Source organism: Chrysemys picta, chromosome 12 (genome assembly GCF_011386835.1).
Source record: "Chrysemys picta bellii isolate R12L10 chromosome 12, ASM1138683v2, whole genome shotgun sequence".
Lineage (NCBI taxonomy): Eukaryota > Metazoa > Chordata > Testudines > Emydidae > Chrysemys > Chrysemys picta.
The window spans coordinates 55,431,737-55,452,797 of record NC_088802.1 but is presented as its reverse complement, the minus strand read 5'-3'; the positions used below and the strand labels follow the sequence as shown (position 1 = coordinate 55,452,797).

The window sequence follows — 21,061 nt, the reverse complement described above, 5'->3', positions numbered from 1 at the left end:
ATCGGCACATCTGCACCACTGTAGCATGTCTGGAGAAGATGCGCTATGCCGATAGGAGAGCATCTCCTGCTGACATCGCGCGGTGTGGACACCGCTTTAAGTCGATGTAACTTACGTCTTTAAGGGAGGTGTCATTTTCACACCCCTGAGCAACATAAGTTACATTGACTTAAGCAGTTGTGTAGACCAGCCCCCACTTCTGTTTTTCATACCGATGGTGCCAGGAATTTAAAATGTTAACCTGAGCCAATAATGGACCAGGTTTCCATTCTTGAAACACTAAAACCCTCTGCCTCCTTTAATAAACATAAACTTGCCCTATAATTGATAACATGTAGGAGTAACGTCACTGTATATTGTGGAGTTTTCTTGTGATTAATATTTTACAGGCAAAAGAAGCCTTCTCGTTTACATACTCGTGAATAATTCAGATTTATATAAAAAGTTGCTAGTTCTTTTGCTCTTTTTCAACACAAGTTAAGCTTCTTGTTTGGAGTTCTCTAGTTATTTGTTCCTTATAGCACATCTCATTGAACGGGTTTGAAAACGTATCGTATCAGCCTCTTGTTTCTCACCGGTTGCTCTTGTCACCTGCTGCAGCCCGTTGAGGCTGGAAGCTGAGATTTCCTGGGATGTCATGCATGCCTGGAATTCAGCACACGTGCAGCCTCTGGTGACGAGAGGTTGAACAGCTCTCAGGTTGCGGGTATTCAAAGTCTCTCATTAAGGAGAATGCCAAGAGTTTTTTCTCTCTTGTGCCTGGGTTGTTTGGGGTAATATGAGAACCACGGGGCCCCCCTTGGAGCAACGTGTGTCAGATGAGGTCAAAATTGTATTTCCCATTTTGTCGAGGAGGGTTGCTCAGAAGGGCACACTAGAGAGAAGATCATTAAAGCTGTGGTTATTGAAATCTGAGATGTAGCCTGTCCAGTCTCAGGAAACAGAGGTGATCAGATACTACAATGATGGAGCCCATCAAAGCATTAGTGGATAGTGGGGGATATAGTGCAACCCATAGGACTGTGCATTTGGGTGTTGGCCACATTACATGGATTAAAAACTGCCTAGCTGGTGGGTCTCAAAATGTCACTTAAAACAGGGAATCGTCATCGAGTGGGCATGTTACCAACAGGGTCCTGCAGGGATCGGTTCTTGGCCCTGTGCTATTTAACATCTTTATCAATGACCTGGAAGAAAACATAAAATCATCATTCACAGAGCTTACAGATGACACACAAGAATTGAGGGAGTGGAAAATAATGAAGAGGACAGGTCACCGTTTGAGAGTGTTCTAGATATTTTGGTAAACTGGGCACACGCAAACTATGGGTTTTTTGAATATGGTTAAATGTAAATGTATGCATCTGGGAGCGAAGAATGCAGGCCTACTGACAGGCTGAGGGACTCTATCCTGGGAAACAGTGACTGAAGAAAATGTGGGGGTTGTGATGGATAATCAGCTGAATGTGATCTCCCAGTGTGATACTGTGACCAAAAGAGCCAGTGTGATCCTGGGGTACATAAACAGGAATCTCGAGTAGGAGTGGAGAGGTTCTTCCATCCTGTGTCCAGTTCTGGTGCCCGCAATTCAAGAAGGATGTTGATAAATTGGAGCGGGCTCAGTGAAGAGCCACGAGAATGATTAAAGGATTGGAAAACCTGCCTGAGAGTGGTAGACTCAAGGAACTCAATCTATTTAGCTTAACAAAGAGAAAGTTAACGGGTGACTTGATTACAGTCTATAAGTACCTACATGGGGAACAAATATTTGATCATGGGCTGAGAAAGGTATAACACAATCCGATGGCTGGAAGCCGAAGCTAGACAAATTCAGACTGGAAATAAGGTTTAATTTTTTAACAGTGAGGATAAATAACCATTGGAACAATTTACCACGGGCTGTGGTGAATCCTCCATCGCTGACCATTTTTAAATCAAGATTGGATGTTTTTCTGAGAATCTAAGAATTATTTTGGGGACGTTCTCTGTCCTGCGTTATAAAAGAATTCAGACTAGATGATCACGTTTCCTCTGGCCTTAGAATCTATGACTCTGTAAGTCGGTCCACCCATTCCTACACACCTTTCTCCAATTTGAACTTTAGTTTTGTTGGGCACTGAAGAAAGGGAAGTCCCTTCTGCAAGATGCAGTCTCTCCACATGTTCCCCCAGCTGGAGGGGACTCCTACATATGTGAAGCATCCTCTTCAAAATTAAATTCCATCCCTCTTCCTCTCCAGAAGTGGAATCTCTCACGGCACCCTTCTTTGGTGTGAATTCTGTCTTTCCAACTTGTGAAATCTCTCATGATGAGAAACCTCCACCTTTGTAAGAAACAAAATTTTCCCCTTACCCTCCTGAAGATCCCAGTGACTATAAAAAGAACAAATTCCCCATGGCTACCCCAGAACAAGCTTATTAATAATTGGCACCAACAATGCCAGCCAAAATCCTACGACTTCTTATCCCTCCCAGTGGAGTAAAATCTGCAGGTTCCAGCTGGTTTAGGGATTATTGCTACTGATCAAACTGAGGAAGATAATGGTCTTCAAACTGGGGAACATGAATGGAAATTTGGGAGCTTTAAAACTGCCTAGCAGAGCCTTGCCTATTTAACTCCATCAGTGATGTAATGGCCGTATCCATCTCAGGCCTGCCAGGTTTATCTTGTCACCTGGACCATAAACAAGATGACAAATGAAAACACTTTGGGGGTGCTTATAAGCTAAACCACTGCCTGCTTGTTTGCTTGGGATGTCTAGCAGCCCTCAGAGCGGCTGGGCAATCCAAAGTAACTCACAAGATAAAGATATGAGCTGTCAGCTTAGCTGTGGGTCCTGAATTTCCTGTAATAAGATGAGCCCATCAATGTCAGTGTCTTCTGATCCTGCAATATGAGGTGAGATCAGGAGAGGGCTCGGTTGTGCTTTTCCAGGAGGGGAAGTAGGTAGCAAATTAGGTCTGCATCTGCACAAAACACTGTCATCCCACTGTCCTCAAAGCAGCTTACTATTCATGAGTGCTTCAACTTCTGTGCTTCGTGCCCTGTCCAATTCTGGCAGCCGACCTCTTTCCTTGTGGTGGATGTTTGCTTTGCTAAATGGTGTCGGTGGGCCTCTAATGGCAACCAGAGCATTGCAAGGTATTTAAGTTCCTGCTAGTGCTAATTTTGAAGAGCAAGATAAGAAAAATCCGCACTGAATCCCTTTTTGAGAAGGCACCTCCGTGTGTCTCTTTGGGGTCTTTCTAGCGTTAGAATCTTTCACAAAAGGTCCGGATGGAAGCAAGAGAAATGAGGCTGCAATCCTAATCTATTACAGGGTTAGTGTCTGACCCTTGTGAGTCTTCTGCTGTAATATGTTTGGCACCATGTTCTAATCTGTACTATGAGAGCACCAGTGCAAAGAGAGGAGACACTAGATTCGATCTTGGTTTGTATAAAAGAGAACTTGTGCATGTAGGAGAATGCAAACATCTGTGCAATGAAATTCATTTCAGGTTTCCTTGCCCTGGGATTTTTTTTTTTCATCTCTGTATGTTCGTATGTATAGAAATCTCTCTGGGAAACCCACAGATCCAGGGTCAGTCAGTCTCCCAGCAGAGGAAGCAAAAGGTAATTGGTATATGGCTTTCTGCTTAAAGCAGAACGTTTAGGCACTATGCTGGCAGCTTGTAGCTAGTGTAAAGACCATTCTAATTAAATGTATTGGAATTCTTCCTTGGAGATTACCCCACCAATTAGGAGTTTGCAGAGCCTGCTATTTCCCAAGTCCAAAGTAGCTACCTAGCTTTGACATTAGTATGCTGTGTACTTATGCACTGTTGACTCTCTCTATGGTTTTTACCACTTAATCCTCTCAATGGGAGAAGGGGTGAAAGCCAGTCATTTGTTGAATAGAAATTGCCATACCAGCAAAGATCACTAGTACGTATAGTCGGCCAACCTCTCTGTAGTAGGGGTCCGTATCAGATGCTTCAGGATAAGGTAAAGCCCTTGTAATGCTCCAGTACCATGGAAGGAAATTTCTGCTAGACCCCTGCTGGCAATCAGTTTATGCCCTGAAGCATGAGGATTGAGAACCCTTGTACATGTATTCTAGCTCGTGTAACTGCAGAATGTTCTCCTTATCCATACACACTACTTTTTTTTTTTTGAGTCTTACTGAGCTATTTAACTCAATATCTTGCAGCAGCAAATTCCACAGCTTCACAATTCCGTGTGTAAAAATGTCCTCTTAATCACAGCCAATATTTCGATTTGAGTGGGGATAAGAAATCATGGCAATCCATGGAGTCCATAGTCCTTTGAAAGCAGTGCTTTGGCCATGCTGGGTGCCTTAACTCACGCCAGTCCAGTCTACTCAAGACGATCTTTAGCCTAGTATTTTTACAAGGTGATGAATAATTTATGGATCCATCGTCCTGCAGAGGGCTGATTCCATTTTCCTGTAGAGGCCATCTGGACCTTTTGGAGCGTCTGCCAGAAGGGGACTTTGCTGAGCAGAGAGATTCCCCTTCCAGCTCGAGGGGGAGCAAGTGTCTTCCATAGCACACCTAGTCCAATGATTGAGGGGCGTCGTTTAGAACTCAGGAACAGCTGGTTTGGCCCAGTTTTGAGTGAGTGTGTGTGTGATTTTAAGATTCTCCTCGCTATACTAAAAAGTGTCAGATCACAAAACTCGGTCTTTGGCTCTGTCAAGCTCTGCTTGTGTTTATGTGAAGAATAATTTCCATGTCCTGTGTTTTTTCTAGGAGCAGGGATGGTGGTGGACTGGGAACAAGAGACTGGGCTTCTCATGACATCAGGAGATGTGCGGATTATCCGGATCTGGGACACAGATCGAGAAATGAAAGTACAGGTAACAGCTGCATGTTTGCCCCTTTAACTCGTTCACTGCTAGTGGAGCTTACAGGTCTCCTAGCTGACTCCCTGGACTTAGGCACCAGGGAGCATATTTCCAGGACACACATCATCCAGCGATTTAACAAACACAGTTCACAGGTTCTCAAACTGTGGTCTCCAGAGAGCAGACTTGTCACATGATGCTGGCTCTCCCCTTTTCCAGCTGCAAAGTCCCATTATGAGACAGCTAAAAATACTCTAATACTCTCCTAACATTACCGTAGGAAATTGCTGAAGCTGAATGTTATGCAATTGCATTTGGGAGAGGAGGAGAGCAGGCAGTCACGAATGGGAGGCCAGGTATAGGATATGGTCTCCCGGTTACAGTATAGTTGTGCTATAAAACACCTTGAGAGGGTAAAGTGCCGTGATGGAGAGGGTCAAGCACCTCTCAGACTCTGTAGCTTCAGCTCCTAGAATTCTCTTGACATTATACAGGGCTAATCCTTAAAACACTGTCATTTTCCTTCCCACCTGCCATCCGAGGCCCGATTCAGGAAAGCATCTTTATTCAGAAAGGTACTTACGCATGCACTGAAGTGCTTTCATGGATTCCAAGGCCCGAAGGTACCCCTTTGATCATCTAGTCCAGGGGTCCTCAAACTTTTTTGCCCCACGACCCCCTTCTAACAACAAAAATTGCTACGCGACGCCAGCAGGGGGGCCAGGGCCAAAGCCAGAGCCCCACCACTCTTGGCAAGGCGGCCAAAGCCAAATCCCAAGGCCTTCAGCCCCAGGCGGGGGCGGGGGTCTGTAATCTGAGCTACCCCCACACTCGGGACTGAAGCCCTTGGGCTTTGGCCCCGGGCAGTGGGGCTTGGGCTTCAGCCCTGGGCCCCAGCAAGGCTAATGCCAGCCCTTGGCGACCCCATTAAAATGGGGTCCCGACCCACTTTGGGGCCCCGACCCACAGTTTGAGAACCACTGATCTAGTCTGAACTCCTGTGTAACACAGGCCGCAGAAGGTCCCCAAAATAAATCTTTTTTAGAAAAATATCCAGTCTTGATTTTAAAAATTGTCAGCAATAGAGAATCCACCGTGACTCTTGGTGAACTGTTCCGTTGGTTATTTACTTTCACCGTTACACCTTATTTTCAGCCAAACAGATTGAGCCCTTTGAGTTTGTCACTCTAAGGCAGGTTTTCTAATCCTTTAATCATTCTCGTGGCTCTTCTCTGGACCAGGGCTTGAATGCTTAGGATGACATCCATCTGCGACATTATCTGATCTCACACCAGTCAAGTAAAGTCAATGGAGTTACTGACTTAAACCAGTATGACTGAGATCAGAATCCGGCCCAGTACTGTGTGGCCACAGACGTGCCCACTGCTTCTGCAAATGGCTGCACAGCATCAACCGTCTCTTAGACCAGTGGTTCTCAGCCAGGGGTACGTGTCCCACTGGGGGTACGCAAAGGTCTTCCAGGGGGTACGTCAACTCATTTTATTTGCCAAGTTTTACAACAGGCACTAGAGCCCTCCAGCAGGACTGGGATCCCGCGGTGCTGCAAGACGCACTGCCATAACAGCAGGAGAGGGATAAAAATTCCACAAACAATGTGGGAGTGAGTATTACAGAGCGTGATGGGAGCAGGGTTTAAACAATAGTCCTCCCGCACCACAAACAACATGAACACTCCAGCCAGCAGCCACCACTCTCCAGCTGCCCTGGTCTGAAGGCAGCACCGCCACCAGCAGCAGCTCAGAAGGGTGGCACGGTATGGTATTGCCATTCTTACTTCTGCACTGTTGCTGGCAGTGGTCCTGTCGTCAGAGCTGGGCAGCCGGAGAGTTTTTAAGTGAGGTGAAACTTGGGGTATGCAAGACAAAGCAGACTCCTGAAAGGGGTGCAGTCGTCTGGGAAGGTTGAGAACCACTGTCTTAGACAGTTTCCTTTCAGATCTCTGGGGCGCTGCTGAATTTGCCTTTCAGGACTCCAAGACTTACCATTACTTTCATAACAGTCAAATGCTTCCCACCTTTAAAACGCTCCTGCACCAAAGCACATACATTTCCATTTAAAATAAATGAGGACAAAACCTGTCCGCTTGCATGTCAGCCGTGAGCCAATTCAAATGATGTTTAGGTATGTAAGGAGAAGCAGCAGGTCTGCAAGAATAAAGTCACCATGCAGGGGAAATGAAAACGAGTCTCCAAAGCTTTTAGAGATTAATTACCTCTCGATGCACATTAATTATGACACTTCTGACCCTGCAATGCAGCATAATTAAGCCTATGCTAATCTTAATTATTTTCAAACATTATTTTATCTGTGTAAATTAGAGAACATCAGAAATCAGTAGGGTGAAAATATTTTAAATTAGAATCGTTAATGATTGTATTGAGAGTATCTAAAAGCGGTGGTTGGTTTTTTTGTGCAAATTGGTTTTGTGGAGATCCTGACGATCAAAACTTCCTCAGTCGCTCTACAAAGCTGAGATTCAGCAGCGAGAGCAGGGGAGCCATGTAATCCAAGCTAATAAAGATGCCGTCCCACCCTTTGAACCGCTGCGAGAATACCTTTGGGGGCACGTTGCATATAGTGGCGGAGCAAGTACTTTCTTTCCACACTAGCTGCATGTTCCTGGCACAGAGAATAAAATCCAGACGTGGATCTTATGGCGTTAGAATAAGCATGTGAAAACAGCCCCCAAAGTTAGGTGTCTCCAGCAAACAGTTAATTCAGCAAAGGCTGCAAATGACAGCTAGAAAAGGTGAATGCACACAGGAACAAAACCAGGATTCGGGTGTGAAATTAGCTAATGCAATTCCCAAGTGCCTCTTCGATTGTTACCCTGGCTTGAAAATGTTACTCAGTTTTAGCTGTTTAATTCTTCTTCCCAGTTGTACACCTATTATTTCGACTGATTCTTTTGTTTGTAGCAGATAAAGAGGGCAAAGCTACAACATTAGAATAATAGTGCAGGGTGTATTTCACCAGTATCCTGGTGCGTTACATTCTTATTCTCCAAATCAGTACTTTTAAAAATGTTTGCAGTCTCTGGCTTCTGATGATACCCCGAAAGTACAAACTGTTTTATCCTAGTTCAGGGAAGTGGGAGAGAGGACTGCTGGGTTCTAGGCATGGCTTGGCACTGTTGCACTCTGTTCTCATACACAAGTCACTTAATGAGACAAGAAATCATCAGATACTCTCACACAAACTGGAATTTAAATTCCACCTTTTCTCGCTAATATCATGGGACCAACATTCCTACAACAACACTGTAAACAGCAAGTCACTTAATGATACGATGCCTTAACTTATCCATCTGTAAAATGGGAGTAATAATTCCCAGCCTTACAGGGGGGGTTGTAAAGAGTTTTGCGATCTACTGATGAGAGGTGTAAGAGAGAGCCAAAACACTGATACAGTAAAAATGGAAATGACAAAACAGAATGGCTGTTATTACCCAGAATGACTCTAATTATGACTAATGGGAGACATTTTCTGGCAAAATGATTTTATTCTTTCCAGAGGACAAAGAGGGTTTCAGAGCTAATGGCAGATTAAGTGCTCCCATGGTATATATCAGGGGTTGGCAACCTGCGGCACGCGTGCCAAAGGCAGCACGCGAAACCTTAAATTAATGAAGACTTGGCACACCGCTTCCCAAAGGTTGCCGACCCCTGGTATATATTATGATATACAGTAGAAACCTGTGAAATGAAAAGGCCTCCTGTTGTACCAAAGCTTTTCTTAACAGGTTTGTTACCATTGCCAAGGTAACGCCTCTTCCAGGAAATAGATTTTGGTTTGATGCATGGGAATGGCTCCCTCTTAACAGATCTATTCTTTGATCAGATCCAGTGTCCTACTGCCTTTCAGTCCTCTACAAGTTTGTTACTCCTTTCTCAGAGGCACGTTCAAACTGCCTCGCAAGATTTGTCTGTGTGTTGGTTTGGTGCAGAGAGTTATGACTCTGCAGGTCCGTTCCTTTACCAGGAGTTTAAGTAGAGGCTGCTGCCTATAACAAGTGCTGTATCTCCCCTTTTCATGTAGGTTTGTTTTCTTTTTTACATGTCTGACTTAGCTGCAAGCTATTTATTTTCAGCAAGTGTGTGTCTCTTCAGTGGCTCATCTCCTCCTGCTTTTTTATTATCCCCCCTGCCTTTCTAGCAGCATTTACAACCAACAGAAGCTGAAGATGGTTTATGGAAAGAATTCCTTGCAGACATTTATCTTAACTAATTAGGTGTTTTTAGGAGGAGAATAACAATGATTCTTCCTTTCTGAAATGGACTTTCTCCTTTATTTTGGTGTGTAAAGTTTAATTATTCCCAAAAGCTGATCTTTGAACAGCGCTCTTTGTGCTGCCACAAAGGAAACCCACGTTTGTGTCTCCCTGCCCAGGCTGAGCTCTGAGGATTAGGGCAGTGACTCATTCAGGCTGCAGGGACTGTCCTGATTCAGTGACCCCATACTCACCGCTCACTGATTCCTGTAATTGCCTTGACAACAGCCTGGCAGAAAGCTAGCCATCCCTGGGTATGTCTACACAGCATTTTGGAGCGAGCCTCTTAGCCCGGGTCTGCAGACTTGAGTTAGCAGGGCTTGCGCGAGCGCTCTAAAAATAGCGGTGTGACAGCTCTTTGAAGTTGTTACTCTGGTTCTGAAGCCCACCCCCTTCCCTAGGCTTCAGAACCTGAGCTCCAGCCCGAGCCATAACTTCCAAGTGCTGTCTACACAGCAGCTTTTAAAGCGCCAGCCCCAAGTCCTGAGCTCAGAGGCTCCTTCTGAAATGCTGTGTAGACGTATTCCTTTTGTCCCAGCTGGAGGTTCAGTTCTGCCCCCAGGTGAGCGCAGAACTGCAGGGTTCATAACCTTACAGGGGAGGGGAGAATGTGGAAAATCACAGTTTAAATTGGGTTGTGATCCGGGTAAAGGAGAGAGGAGATTCCTTGAAACACGTAGGCGAGCCTGGGTCCAGCAGAAGGCCCTTCTGAAGGTACCTAATGGGTACATCTACACTGCAATAAAAGACCCGCAGCATGGCCATGGTTGGCTCAGGTCAGCTGACTCGGGCTAATGGGGCTCGGGCTGCAGGGCTGAAAATTGAAGTGTAGACATCTGAGAGGGGTGGGTCTCAGACCCTGGGCACCAGCCTCAGCCCAAACATCTCTGCTGCAATTTGTAGTCCCACAGCCTGAGCCCCGCGAGCCCAAGTTGTTGGACCTGTGCTCTGAGACTCGGTGCCACGGGTTTTTTATTGCTGTGTAGATGTACCCAATGTTTCCTATTTTGGGCTGTGGACTTCGGAGGCTCTTTACTCTTTCAGCCTGGTTTGTGTGTGTGCTTTGTCCCTAGGATATCCCCACAGGAGCTGACAGCTGTGTGACCAGCCTGTCGTGTGACTCTCACCGCTCGTTGATCGTGGCAGGGCTCGGTGATGGCTCCATCCGTGTCTATGACAGGAGGATGGCTCTGAGTGAATGGTAACTAACTGCAGCATTCCCTTTAGCCCACTGCAGTCCCCCTGACTGGCAAATGGTCTCCTCCCTGAGTCTTACTGGTCTCTTGTCGTAAAGGCTCCACGTTCGCAGTGCACTTACCAGCTGTCACACTGGCTTCAGTAACTAGAATGTGTCACTGAAAGAATTTGTAATGTTTCAGTGAGCCCTTTATAGCCTTCGTTATAGTACATGTGTGCCCAGTCCCGTTCATTAATATTGTCCCACCTCAGCAACCTTGCTGTAAGCCTGTTGGTTCAGGGATTGTCTCAGCTGACTCACAGCTCTGTGGTGCTTGCCTGCCTAGTGACAAGGATCATGTCCTGCATCATTAGTGTGAGAAGGAGTGGCCCTTTTCTTCACCTCTGTGATTTCAGCCAGCAGGACTCAGAAGGTCCCCCGCTGCAGAGTTCCGGCTGCAGATATTGGAGGTGCTCACTGTGCCTCCTCAGATTTCCTCTGTCTTCTTTCCAAAAAGTTTCCCCTTTCTCTGCTTGCTCCTCAGCCGCGTCATGACCTACCGGGAGCACACAGCCTGGGTCGTGAAGGCATATTTGCAGAAACATCCTGAAGGCAACATCATGAGCGTCAGGTAAAAGAGTCTTGGATATTGGAGACATTTTCTTCTCCCTTTAAAAATTGGTCACTGATATGTCAACACCAAAGAAGGTAAAGCTCTGCACTCTGGCATTTCAGCTCAGCAGTTAACTCCTGCTCCAAAAGTTGGTGAGGGAAGGGAGGGAGACGGAAAGAAACCTGTAGCCTACCTGGAAGTGCATGGGGGGGTTCTAGGAGACATTGTATGCTCTGTTTCTGCCTCCTTGTTGCAAATGGCCTTGTAGGGGTCTAGGTGATAGGACATAAGAAGGGAGGACGTTCACTCTGCATCCCCTGGGCATATTGCTTGCTGGATTACTTCACCATCTAGCAATTTTCTACACATCAATCTATTTCTGCTGCTCAGTAAATACTGTGTGGAGAGCAGCCGATATTTATTTGCCTGTTAAAGGGAGAGCAGATACAATTTACGGTCACAAAGCCTGCATTTGTCCACCGAGAATGCTCTTTCTTCCTTGTTTACAGAATGTAACAGAACATAATTCTCCAGGATGTAATGCTTTCCTGAGCAGGGATAGAGTGGCAAAATTTATCACGATTTTTAGAAAGGGGCTTAAATGGTGCAGCTGCCAGATTTGTAGTGCTCCCATATTAGAGTTTTTAATCTTCCTCATAATCTCCCTCAGCAATCCCAGGGGAGCCAGGTTGGCATCCCTGCCTTGCATGCCTCTGTCTGAAGGAACAAACATTCGGCTTCCCTCCTCCTCCACATCCTCCTCAGCAGTGTCAGAAAGACGGGAGAAAATCTCTGGTCCCCCATCCCAAAGCAACTGGACTCTGGTCAAACAAGCCATCCTGCAGTTCATTTCCTCTCCCGAAAGGAATGCCTTCGGGCTTGGAATAGCTACGGTATCCGTGAAGAGTGCTTTATAAAAGAATCTCACACAGCAACTGGTTCCAGTATAACTATTTCCTGAAAGGCCTCAGACATTTTGTGTTGCTAACTCCACATAGCAGGAAGTCACCACCCACACCCACCCACCCACCCACACCCACAAAAGCATTCACAAGCAGCTCAATAGAGTTAATAAAATCCATTCCATGCTCTTACTACATTTTATTGCACGCCAGAAGCAACTACACTACAGTACACCGTCCTCGTCAGGAGGGCGCCCTCTGCTCATTGGGAAGGGCGCTCTGTGCTACGGCTGGGGTTGGTTAATTTCAGCTGAGCCTCCCTTTCTTGCCAGCCTGGATTTGAGCCCACAGGTAGTGGAAGGGAGAGCCGCTAGCTGGACCCCTTCCCCCACTTCCAGGGTTTGATTTCTGAAAAGGGCTGGGCAGCTAACCCCAGGCCCAGCTAGGGGAAGGAGGAAAGGGGAGCTGAAATCAAGCTAGCTCCACCTTTGATCCTGTAGTAAGGGCTTCATCCCTGGAGGCACGGTGCCCCCCGCCCCATTGGGGCACATGGCCCTGTCTCACCCCACCCCACCTTCCATCCGTGCGGCTCTCCTCGCTGGCTAACCTGCCTCCCCCGCCGAGCCCGCTTCATTAGCCGGCTTTCCCTGCATCACAGGGTGTGCTGCCTACTACGGAGTAGCGAGAAAGAACATTGGGGTAAAAACAAGCCCTGGCAAATGTGCTGCTCTTGCCAACATGCGCCTGGCTTTAGCAAAGTATTTAATTAGCCTCCACAGATTTCATTTCCTCTCCTGCAAATTATAGTGATCTCAGCCCAAGCAGCCCTGGGATGCGATTCCTTCCGAGGACACGCTCCATTGAGACGTAATGACATTGACTTGGGGTGCAACAGAACATAGTAAGAAGAGCACGGAATAGATTTTATTAACACCCTTGAGCTGTTTGTGAATGATTTTGTCACTATACATATTGGTGACGTCTTTCTCTGAGTGGCACTGTGATTGGCAGTGACCGTCGCTAGATTTATCACTGGTCAGTTGGACACTTACTTTCTCGCTAGGGAAACCAAAAAGTCACTAAATCTAGTGACAAAGTCGCTAAGTTGGCAATGCTGGCAATAATTACCCAGCGGAATCCTAGAGGACCCTCATCTGGATCAAAAAGCACGAGAGAATGCGATTATAACCTAGAATTGACCATTGTAACCAAATCACCAGGGGAAGCTCACGCATATGGCTGAAGGGATTATGACACCTAGGCTAGATAGTCCTGTGGTCCTTTGTCCAGCCATTTTGATCTAACCGCTAGGGCCATGATTAGATTGTCCGATTCTCTAATAGCCCTTTAAGGATTCTTATTCCACAATCGCAGCCTTACAGACTCATGGAGCATTGCAAGAGGTAGGCCTCACTAGCTGTGCCTTAGACTCACTTCCTAATTGTGCTTAATTGTGGGGAAAATACATCAATTGCGGGGAGGGGAGGGGAGGGGGAACAGCATGTCTGGTATAGAGAGCCACCTGTGCCCGTAAAGTAATCTAGCTTTAATAATCCCTCTGCTTAAGGAATAATCAGCAACCGAGTTTTTAAATTTTCAGCTGATCTCAAAACTCCATTGTCTGGGGCTGGGTCTAATTCCTTGAAACACTCCAGCCCCTGCTTGTGCAGACTGAACTTTCTATGAAGGTTCAATCATCTTTACATAAGCACCACAGTTCAGAAACAATTGTGTTAAAGGTGATCAGTGTCTTTCTAAGTACTGCTGGTTCAGGATCGCTGTCTCTGTTGATTATCACTGGGCCTCTCAGTAGCATAAGACCCAGTGGAGTCTGACATCCTCATACTAGTTAGAACCTGCTATTATTCAGTTTAAATCTTGCTTATCTCATCACCTGGTGTCTGTTTCATTGGGTCAGAGCCAATCTTTTCCTTGTTGCTGCCTTACCCTGTTGGCCTATCTAGGGTCAGTTCTGTTCTGCACTGGTAGCTTTGCCTGGATCGACCCTTAGAAGATACAAGCTGTTAATCAGCGTTTGCTGATACCTGCTCCAAAGAGTACTCTGAACAGCAAAGGACTTATGGACCAGAGTCCAAATAACTGGCATCTTGAGCGGTTGCATAGGAGCCCCTCAGATTGCTGCCTGCTGCTGGAATGGAGTAGTCACACTGGAAGGAGGAAAAGGAACTGGGGCCTCATACACAGCTTGTTGTATTGCGCGACATACCAACGAAAGCACTTTATCATGTCGATGGGGGTGGTGGGGTAAGATAATAGTCACTCTTGGGGACAGTGAACGTTCTTTCCTTTCTGTGTGCGTACAGCACCTCGCCTACTGCGGATCCTACTGGAAACAAATGATGCTGGGGTGGATACGGTCACAATGCTGGACGTAGAGCAGGAGAGGTGGTACTGAGCTGAATCTCTCCTCGGGTGTAGTTCTTCTGTCAGCGCCATAACCAGGGCAGTGCAGCCGCCCAGGGCGCAAAGCCGCGGGGGCAGAGAAATGACAGAAGAAAATGGTAGGGGGCGCAAGTAGGCTTGCTCGCCCCGGGTGCTAAAATGCCCAGTTATGGCTCTGCCGTGCGTAGTGGTGGTCTGTTCACAGGCAAGTGAATGGCCTTTTCTCTGGGGCTTTCGAGGCTGCACTTCCAGTGGGACAGAGTCTAATGTTGTGAACCTCCTCTGTTGATAGCGTGAATGGAGATGTCCGTTTCTTCGACCCCAGGATGCCAGAGTCTGTGAAGGTCCTTCAGATAGTCAAAGGGCTGACCGCCCTGGACATTCACCCACAGGCCAATCTGTTTGCATGGTAGGTTCTGACCCCAGCCCACCTCCTCTGTGGAACAAAGAGAGAAGAAATCCATCATTACAAATACCGTTCATGTCTCTTTTTTCCCCTTGCTACGACCAGTGCCGCTTCATTCCCATGTGTGCAGTTCAGGTATTTTAACCCTTTCGTGTGTTATTGAAACCTTTGCACTGGTGACTCAGAGTGATGGTTCAGGGTGTTGCCAGTTCTCAATGTGTCAGACTCCCTACCCAAAGGCAGCAGGTGTATGGCTGGGCTGAGTGGGGGGCCCCAGCATGCACTTCATGATCACGGTGCCATGGTAGCTGTGGGAGAACCACCTTAGGTGAACATGCACTTTCCTGGACTCTCTATATTGTACATCTTGAATTTACAGCATAACAGGTAAATCCTCAGTTCGAGCCTGTCTGTAAATCTCTCTGTGGTGAGGCTGCTGCAGCATGGATTAAAACCAATCTCTTTGCTTATAAGAGCGCGTGGTACACACTTTTGCTTTATAAATGACTCCTGTCTCCATAGCCCAGCAGTAGTGAGTAGAAAACCCTTTATGTAGAAATGAATAGTATTATCAGAATGTGGTGAGGACATGATGTTCTCTCTTCCTTCCAGTGGCTCAATGAATCAGTTCACTGCGATCTACAATGGGAATGGAGAGCTGATCAATAATATCAAATACTATGATGGATTTATGGGACAGAGAGTCGGAGCCATCAGCTGCCTGGCTTTCCATCCTCATTGGGTCTGTATTTTCTTTTTAACTTTGGAATTTTTTTTGGCAGTTCTGCATGAATTTCTGTGGAAAAGGGGCTGGTCACAATGACTAAAGACCTCCCCTTTGTACTACACAGTCTTGCCCAGCACTGTTCTGCAAGTGCACCTTAGTCCCTAACCTGCAACCTAGCTGCTTCAGTCCTCGCAGCCGCCCTGCTCTGTCAATGCATTGCAGTCCTATCCCAACAGCAGCACATGCAAATACGGCCAGTTGCACCCAAGTGCATGCCAGTTATTTACTGTGCAGAAATGTCCACTAAGGGCTAGAACAGGACTCCAAACTTCTGAGCCACTTTTGCTCACTGGTTGACTGCCCGTTTTTTCACTTCACTCTGGAACTGCCTTTTGATTTAGCTTTTCGCTCGTGGCAGTTTACGCTAGAGATGTTCTGTAAGGTGTGTTAGCCTAGGACTCAGCTGAGCACCACAGGAGCCAGCTCTCTCCGCCAGCACGTACACATGAGACAAGCCAAAATTTGCCCAGGTTACAGTGCACCTCTCTATTCTGTGGCTCTTCCTCTAAAACTGATACCATCACCAAATGCCTTGGAAATGGCTGCTGTCCGAACCCACCTTACCGCCATATAGTGCTGTAGGTGTGCATGGTGCTGTGCAGCAAAAAAAAGGCTGAAAAAGTAAGAGTTCCTGCACAATGTAAAGGCATGAGCTCTTCAAATTCAAAACAAAACAGGGTGGAGAGAGATCTTGCAATGGGAATGTGTCACAGAGCCGGTGGCTCTGCACTAGTCTTGGGAAGGAGGGTGGCTGGCAGGTGTTCAATTAGGAGGTGTCACACATTTGCAGTATGGCCTGAGACGGCTGGAGATAGGAATAGGTGAGGGAGTAGCAGAAAGTAGCTGGATGGGGAATAGGGAGCAGGTGAAGGTTAAAGGGAACCCAAAAGGGGCGGAGTCATGTTAGAACCTTGAGAGTCAGGACATAAGTGTTTTACATTTCATTTAATGAGAAAGGACAGTGGCATTTGATGAAGGGCCTGAAGCAGTGGACAGAGCAGTGAGAGGAAGGTGAGCTATGATGTGACATGCTATTGGCCCTCCAATCCGGGGGCGGGGGGCGGGGGGCGGGGGACAGGGGTGGGTGTTTCTCTGGGTTGCTGGTAGGGGTTATGTGCATTTTACATCTTGAGGAGGAAGACAATAAAGGGGAGCTTGTGCATCTCAGTCTGCTGCTCCTTTGCCTTGGAAAATCACCCTGCAAGAAGTCAAACACCTAATGACTGATTTGGTCCTTGGGTTTGGGGGATGGGAAGAGGGGTTAGCAAGTCTGAAAATTTTGTCTCCTTTAAAATAAGCAAACAAATAAACCCTCTAGTCCTGGTCTCTTTGAAGCCTGGAATTGCTCCTGGGGTTCTCGATAGACAGCGCGCTAGTTTTCAATCCAGGGGATTGTTTGTAACAAACACATTTAGAAGAATTATACTAGAAGTTGGCAGCTAATGGCCACCATAATTTTTTCCTTCAGCTGAAACAGTGGCCTACAGTGTGCGGACATATAACCCAAGATAGGTGGAGGAAACAGGCTGTGGTAGCTACCTTGGCAGATCCGGCTAGGAGTTCCCTAGCATCTGGCCAGCAGTGCTCAGAATGCTGTGACTCACCACCTGGACTGATTTGTATCTTGTAGCCCAAGTTGCTTTGCCCCTTTCTTTTCTTTTCCCCTCCCCCCATGACCCCTGCATATTTCACTTGTTTGCTCTCCGTCCTACAGCCTCACCTGGCGGTTGGAAGCAATGACTACTACATCTCCGTGTACTCGGTGGAAAAGCGGATCAGATAACAGCAGTCTCATCGGAGAAAGGGAGAGTCCCAGCGGGCAGGGCCATGTCTCCCCTGTCATGTATATAGAGAAATGATCGACTTGAATGTTTAGTGTTGGCTGCTGCTGCTGCAACCCATAACTTGAACATTTTTTTTTCTTCTGACTCAGCTACTGATGATTTGGAGAGGTGGAAAGAGAGACATTCTTCTATTTTCTTTTCAGCCAGAACCTCTAAAAACTACAGAAAAGGAACATTTATTTTTTGTTTTCAATGGTTGCTTCTGTTACAAACATGGTTCCAAGGCTCCGAAGGACTGGATGAGACGATACCTTTGTGAGGGGCTTTTTATTTCCGTCTTTGTTCCTTTGTTTCGTGGGGGTCTAGGTAACTTAAGGAATTAAGTCAGGACTCGCCTACAGCTCCATGTTTTCTCACCCTACCAAGTGACCCCTCTACCTGTTACCTACCCTGTGCCAAAGAGCAACCCCTCGGGCAGGCAACAGGATCCCAGCTGCCCGCCTGCAGAATATCACACCCGGTCTTGAGCAATCTGTGTGTAACCGAGAGAAGGGAGACGGGAAATCATCTGCGGGGCTCGCTGGCCTCCCTCTCTCGTGTTCCTTCTCCAGTGGAAGTACGGACAGAGCGAGCGGACGAGCGGGCATGGCAGCAGGAGGAAGAGGGAAGGGGGGCGGAGGGGAGGAGAGCAATAGTAGTGTGGAACACTGACAGGCCATAAAGCTCTGCATCCAGATGGAGGAGAAACAAGAAAATGAGCAACATCCTCAGTGCCCTAAGGAAATTGGATTGTCATTGATGTAACTACTCTCTGTTCATGGGCACGTACCTATGTCAGTGCAGGTGAGTGGAGTGAGAGACTTTGTCTTATTCACTCCGTTGTTTCAGGAGTCGCTGTCCCTTTGCCCACAGCACGTGAGATGTCCTGACAACTGCACAGACAGAGAGAGGGCTCGTTCTACCCCTGCCTTAAACCATAGGCTTTCATTTTGTTCAGAAGTGCTAATATTCTGCTAGCTAATGGACGTGACTTTATACACCCAGCTGTATACATGTGCATTTGCATGCACCTTGGTCTATATGCATCTGGGCATATTTGTATGTGTCTGTATGAACCCAGGCAGATACGCATTGCATTGGCATGTCCTTGTGTCCACACATCTGGGCATCCACGTGTATGTTCTGATTACAAGAGAATCACTGCCGTCCTGGAGGCAGAGGGGCCAACAACAGATCATTCTGCCTGGCGCAAGACCATCTTGTCCCCAATCTCTAGGGAAAGCTGATCCCCTCTCTCACGTCGGTAATGAAGATTCCTGTCCCTTGGAATCCATAATGCGTCTTGAGATTGATTTGGGGAAGGAGGTGGCAAAGCTGAAGGGAGCATTTCCCCAATAAAGTACTGTCTAGATGTGAATCAGTTGGGCGGGAAGAACAAAACCCTGTAAAGTAACAGTGATGATGCTAAGCTCTCCAAATCTAGGAAAACTCTCTCCATCCTGGTTCTGGCATCACCGTTCCTCACAGGCCAGCAGAGGTGCCTAAGTCAATGACAGTAGTGTTAATGAGAAAAGAAATGAACAACATTGTTGCTGCTTTTTGTTGTGGGCAGTAGTTTCACCTCCCCCACTGAACTCAGCTGGGGATGGCTGACCTTGCCAGATCATTTTGCTTCCAGAGATGCTCATTCAGCATTCACGCAGCCTGAATGCAGCCAGGCAATGCCATGGCATCCGAATCAGCCAGGATCCTATCGTGCTCTGCCATTAAGAGTCAAATAGTAAAACGCCGCTGTCTGCAAATCTCAAAGTAGTCCTGTTGCAAGGTGGCTTGAGCTGTGGGGACTGAGGCAGGTACCCCAGCTGGGGCACTTTCCCCACGCGCAAGCACAACTGCAGTCTTCTCTACCCTCCGGTGATCTACGGGCCGCCTCGCAGGATGCTGAGTCGAAAGCTGTGGAAGGAAATCTGGAGGAGCTGCTGTTTTCCCTAACACTCTGTGTTTTTCTAATATGTGGACTACCAAAAGTTAGTGATGGGCTAAAAAAAAAAAAATTGCCTCTCTTGGTGGCCCATTGAGCTGCTGTTATACACAGATTTACTTGCCCCAGTGTCTGTTGCAGTGGTACCCGTCTCGCCCCTCTGATTACCATGCCTGTCCCTCTGCGCATGGCTCTGAGCTCAGGGAATGGCCAAGGCCAGGTGTGCTAGCCAGCATTGAGGCAGAGGTTGGGATTTGCAGATAACTGACTAACGTGCACTATTTACAAACACCAGAGATTTTTAACCTCAATCAGTGGATTTGTGTAAAGAACAAGCGATACCTGGCAAACTGCAAAGGTGCATTGTGGGAAGCTGCTTTGTCTTCATACCAGCATTCCCCGAGCGCCCTCCCAGCCTGTGCAGCCAGGAGTAGGGTTTTTAACTGACTCAGCCTGTTGAGCTTTCATCTAAGCGTGTGCGTGTCTGGGCTCTGTCTGCACAGGGCTGATGCAAAAATTCAATCATGAAGTTTAACCAAGGCTCTGGAGAGCATCCTACCTAAAAGTTCACTTCTCTCTATTTATTTTACAAAAATAAAAAAGATATTAAAAAAAAATAAACTCCGAGATAGTATTGTGAGAGTAAAATAAATACAAACAATAAATGGTTAATAAAATATAAATGCAGAAACAGCCTGTGGTCAGGTCGTTTTATTGTAACGAATGGGAGGAGTTAGTGTTGCCTAGTCTTGAGAGCAGGAAAAAGGGCTGTGTAGGGTGGGGGGGGAATCATAAAAATGTAGGACTGGAAGGGACCTCAATATGTCATCTAGTCCAGTCCCTGCACTGAGGCAGGATTAAGTATTATCTAGATCATCCCTGACAGGTGTTTGTCTAACCTGTTGTTCAAAATCTCCAATGATGGTGAACCCATAACCTCCCTGGGTAATTTGTTCCAGTGCTTAACCACCCTGACAGTTAAAGTTTTTCCTAATGTCTAACCTAAATCTCCCTTGCTGCAAGTTAAGCCCATTACTTCTTGACCTGTCCTCAATGGTTAAGGAGAACAATATATCACTCTCCTCTTTATAACAACTTTTTACGTACACCTCTACCCCAATATAACGCTGTCCTCGGGAGCCAAAAAATCTTACCGCGTTATAGGTGAAACTGCATTATATCAAACTTGCTTTGATCCACCGGAGTGCACAGCTCTGTCCCCCCAGAGCGCTGCTTTACCGCATTATATCCGAATTCGTGTTATATCAGGTCGTGTTATATCAGGGTAGATGTGTACTTGAAGACTATTATCATGTCCCACCTCAGCCTTCTCTTCTCCAGAGTAAAAAAACAAAAAAACATTTTTTTAATCTTTCGTCATAGGTCATATTTTCCTAGCTCTTTTATCATTTTAGTTGCTCTCCTCTGGACTTTCTCCAGTTTGTCCACATCTTTCCTGAAGTGTAGTGCCCAGAACTGGACACAGTACTCCAGCTGGGGCCTTATCAGTACTGACGAAAGTGGGAGAATTACTTCTCATGTCTTCCTTATGACACTCCTGCTAATACATCCCAGAATGACGTTCACTTTTTTTTGGCAACATTTAGTTTTATTTCGTTTGTGATCCACTATAGCCCCCAAATCCTTTTCTACAGTACTCCCTAGGCAGTCATTTGCCATTTTGTATTTGTGCAATAGATTATTCCTTCCTAAGTGTAGTACATTGCATTTCTGCATATTGAGTTTCATCCTATGTGATTCAGACCATTTCTCCATTTTCTCAAGATCATTTTGGATTCTAATCCTATCCTCCAAAGTGCTTGCAACCCCTCCCAGCTTGATATCATCTGCAAACTTTATAAGGGTACTCT

The 21,061-nt window shown here is 46.6% G+C and overlaps 1 protein-coding gene across 5 annotated transcripts in view; it reads left to right on the top strand.

Moving 5' to 3' along the window:
- The window catches only part of RPTOR (regulatory associated protein of MTOR complex 1), a 297,098-nt gene extending 277,215 nt beyond the window's left edge, over positions 1-19,883 (top strand). For 2 of the 5 annotated variants that reach the window (XM_042840943.2, XM_042840944.2), the window contains 6 exons: positions 4,752-4,858; positions 10,211-10,338; positions 10,859-10,945; positions 14,525-14,641; positions 15,251-15,380; positions 16,894-19,883. In XM_042840943.2, the coding sequence (XP_042696877.1) occupies positions 4,752-4,858; positions 10,211-10,338; positions 10,859-10,945; positions 14,525-14,641; positions 15,251-15,380; positions 16,894-17,055 (731 nt within the window). In that variant the 3' untranslated portion in view covers positions 17,056-19,883. Of the gene's footprint in view, positions 1-4,751; positions 4,859-10,210; positions 10,339-10,858; positions 10,946-14,524; positions 14,642-14,743; positions 14,774-15,250; positions 15,381-16,893 lie in introns of all 5 variants that reach the window. The other 3 variants (XM_005282995.5, XM_005282994.5, XM_065562859.1) reach the window with 2 other exon arrangements.
- Positions 19,884-21,061: the final 1,178 nt, after the last annotated feature.